General features: G+C 40.3%; 1 protein-coding gene across 1 annotated transcript in view; it reads left to right on the top strand.

Moving 5' to 3' along the window:
• The window catches only part of LOC115459946 (2-iminobutanoate/2-iminopropanoate deaminase-like), an 8,658-nt gene extending 7,497 nt beyond the window's left edge, over positions 1 to 1,161 (top strand). Inside the window, exon 4 of the mRNA XM_030189800.1 lies at positions 1,135 to 1,161. Coding sequence (XP_030045660.1) covers positions 1,135 to 1,161 — 27 coding nt within the window. The remainder of the gene's footprint in view (positions 1 to 1,134) is intronic.
• The last annotated feature ends 243 nt before the right edge of the window (positions 1,162 to 1,404 follow it).

Raw genomic sequence — 1,404 nt, 5'->3', positions numbered from 1 at the left:
CACCACCTGCTAGCCAATCAAGGGAATACACTGAAGGGAAGAAAAGTGTCATAAGGCAGCATTACAATCACAAAGCATGAAAGTCCCCAGTTCCACACAGGGTTGATCTTCGATAAGGTCTTAGATTGCAGCGAAGTTGTTTTGTATCTTAGGGTACAAGAGTGGAGTGGAGGAGTGGCCTAGTGGTTAGGGTGGTGGTCCTTTGGTCCTGGGGAACTGAGTTTGATTCCCGGCACGGCAGCTCCTTGTGACTCTAGCAAGTCACTTAACCCTCCATTGCCCCATGTAAGCCGCATTGAGCCTGCATGAGTGGGATAGCGCTGGGGTACAAATGTAACAAAAAAAAAAAAAAGAGTTAGTGGTGAGAGCCACTAATGGGTACATGGTTAATCATTTACGGCCTCCATTAGTAGGGAAGCTCTCACCAGCTTATATGCAGTGTTAGTAATTTTGGGGGGCTTTATTATCAGGCTAAGATGAATATCGAGTAGAAGAGTATTGTCAATTTATAATGGGGGGCAGATTATCAATTTAGCTGTAGCAAGGATATTGTCACAACCTGGAAACTCATGGCACATAAGAAAACTGGGTCCAAAAACTGCAGAGCATAAAAAGGGAGAGTAAATGTGACATGCGAATGCTGGGGTATGCTTATAATTTTGTTCACAAGCTGGTCAGTCCTATCCTGACAACCATGTTACTGCACTACTTCATTTTATTGTGCCCAAAAATGGGTAGTAAAGTATTTAAGATCAAATGCTGTTCTTAATTGCCTTTATTACTAGATAGCCAAAAGGAGAAAAAATATGTAAAGCTGGAAGAAAATCGTGTGCAATCAATCTGGTTAATACACATTTATAAATGGAAAGTGAATGTTTGTATTAGAAAGATCAGATAAAGCCAGTATTATTGTATGCACATTGGGCTGATACCAAGCAAAATATTGCACATTTCCACCCATTTAAATAATCGAATTATGGATTAACTAGTTGCCATTAGCCAGGGTCATCTTCCCTAAGAGAAGAAATTTTATACCACAGCACAGATGGGGTTATTGCAACCCAACAGAGGCTCATATCTGAATAAAACATTCTTTAGACTATGCATTTTTAATAGCTGGTTTCTTATTTCTAGAGTACCAAGTTATCTGCAGTGTGCTAACTCATTAGTGACTTTCCTTTGGGGCTTAGGACAATTACCATAGAGTGGCTTAGGGAAGTTTTTGTGTTTACAGACAACAAATTCAAGCATTGAGCCCATTATTCCAAAGGAATAGAATTCTAAATAGCAAAAGATACCTTCTTGGAACAACTACTTCTGGAACCACAAGGTGTGAAGCAATTCCCCATTCAATTCCGCAACTGTCTGTACATAGTCAGCTTGAAGCAGCTCCAGGGACAACAG

The sequence above is a fragment of the Microcaecilia unicolor genome, chromosome 1 (assembly GCF_901765095.1).
Source record: "Microcaecilia unicolor chromosome 1, aMicUni1.1, whole genome shotgun sequence".
In the NCBI taxonomy this organism is placed as follows: domain Eukaryota; kingdom Metazoa; phylum Chordata; class Amphibia; order Gymnophiona; family Siphonopidae; genus Microcaecilia; species Microcaecilia unicolor.
This window is presented reverse-complemented; position numbering and strand designations above follow the sequence as displayed.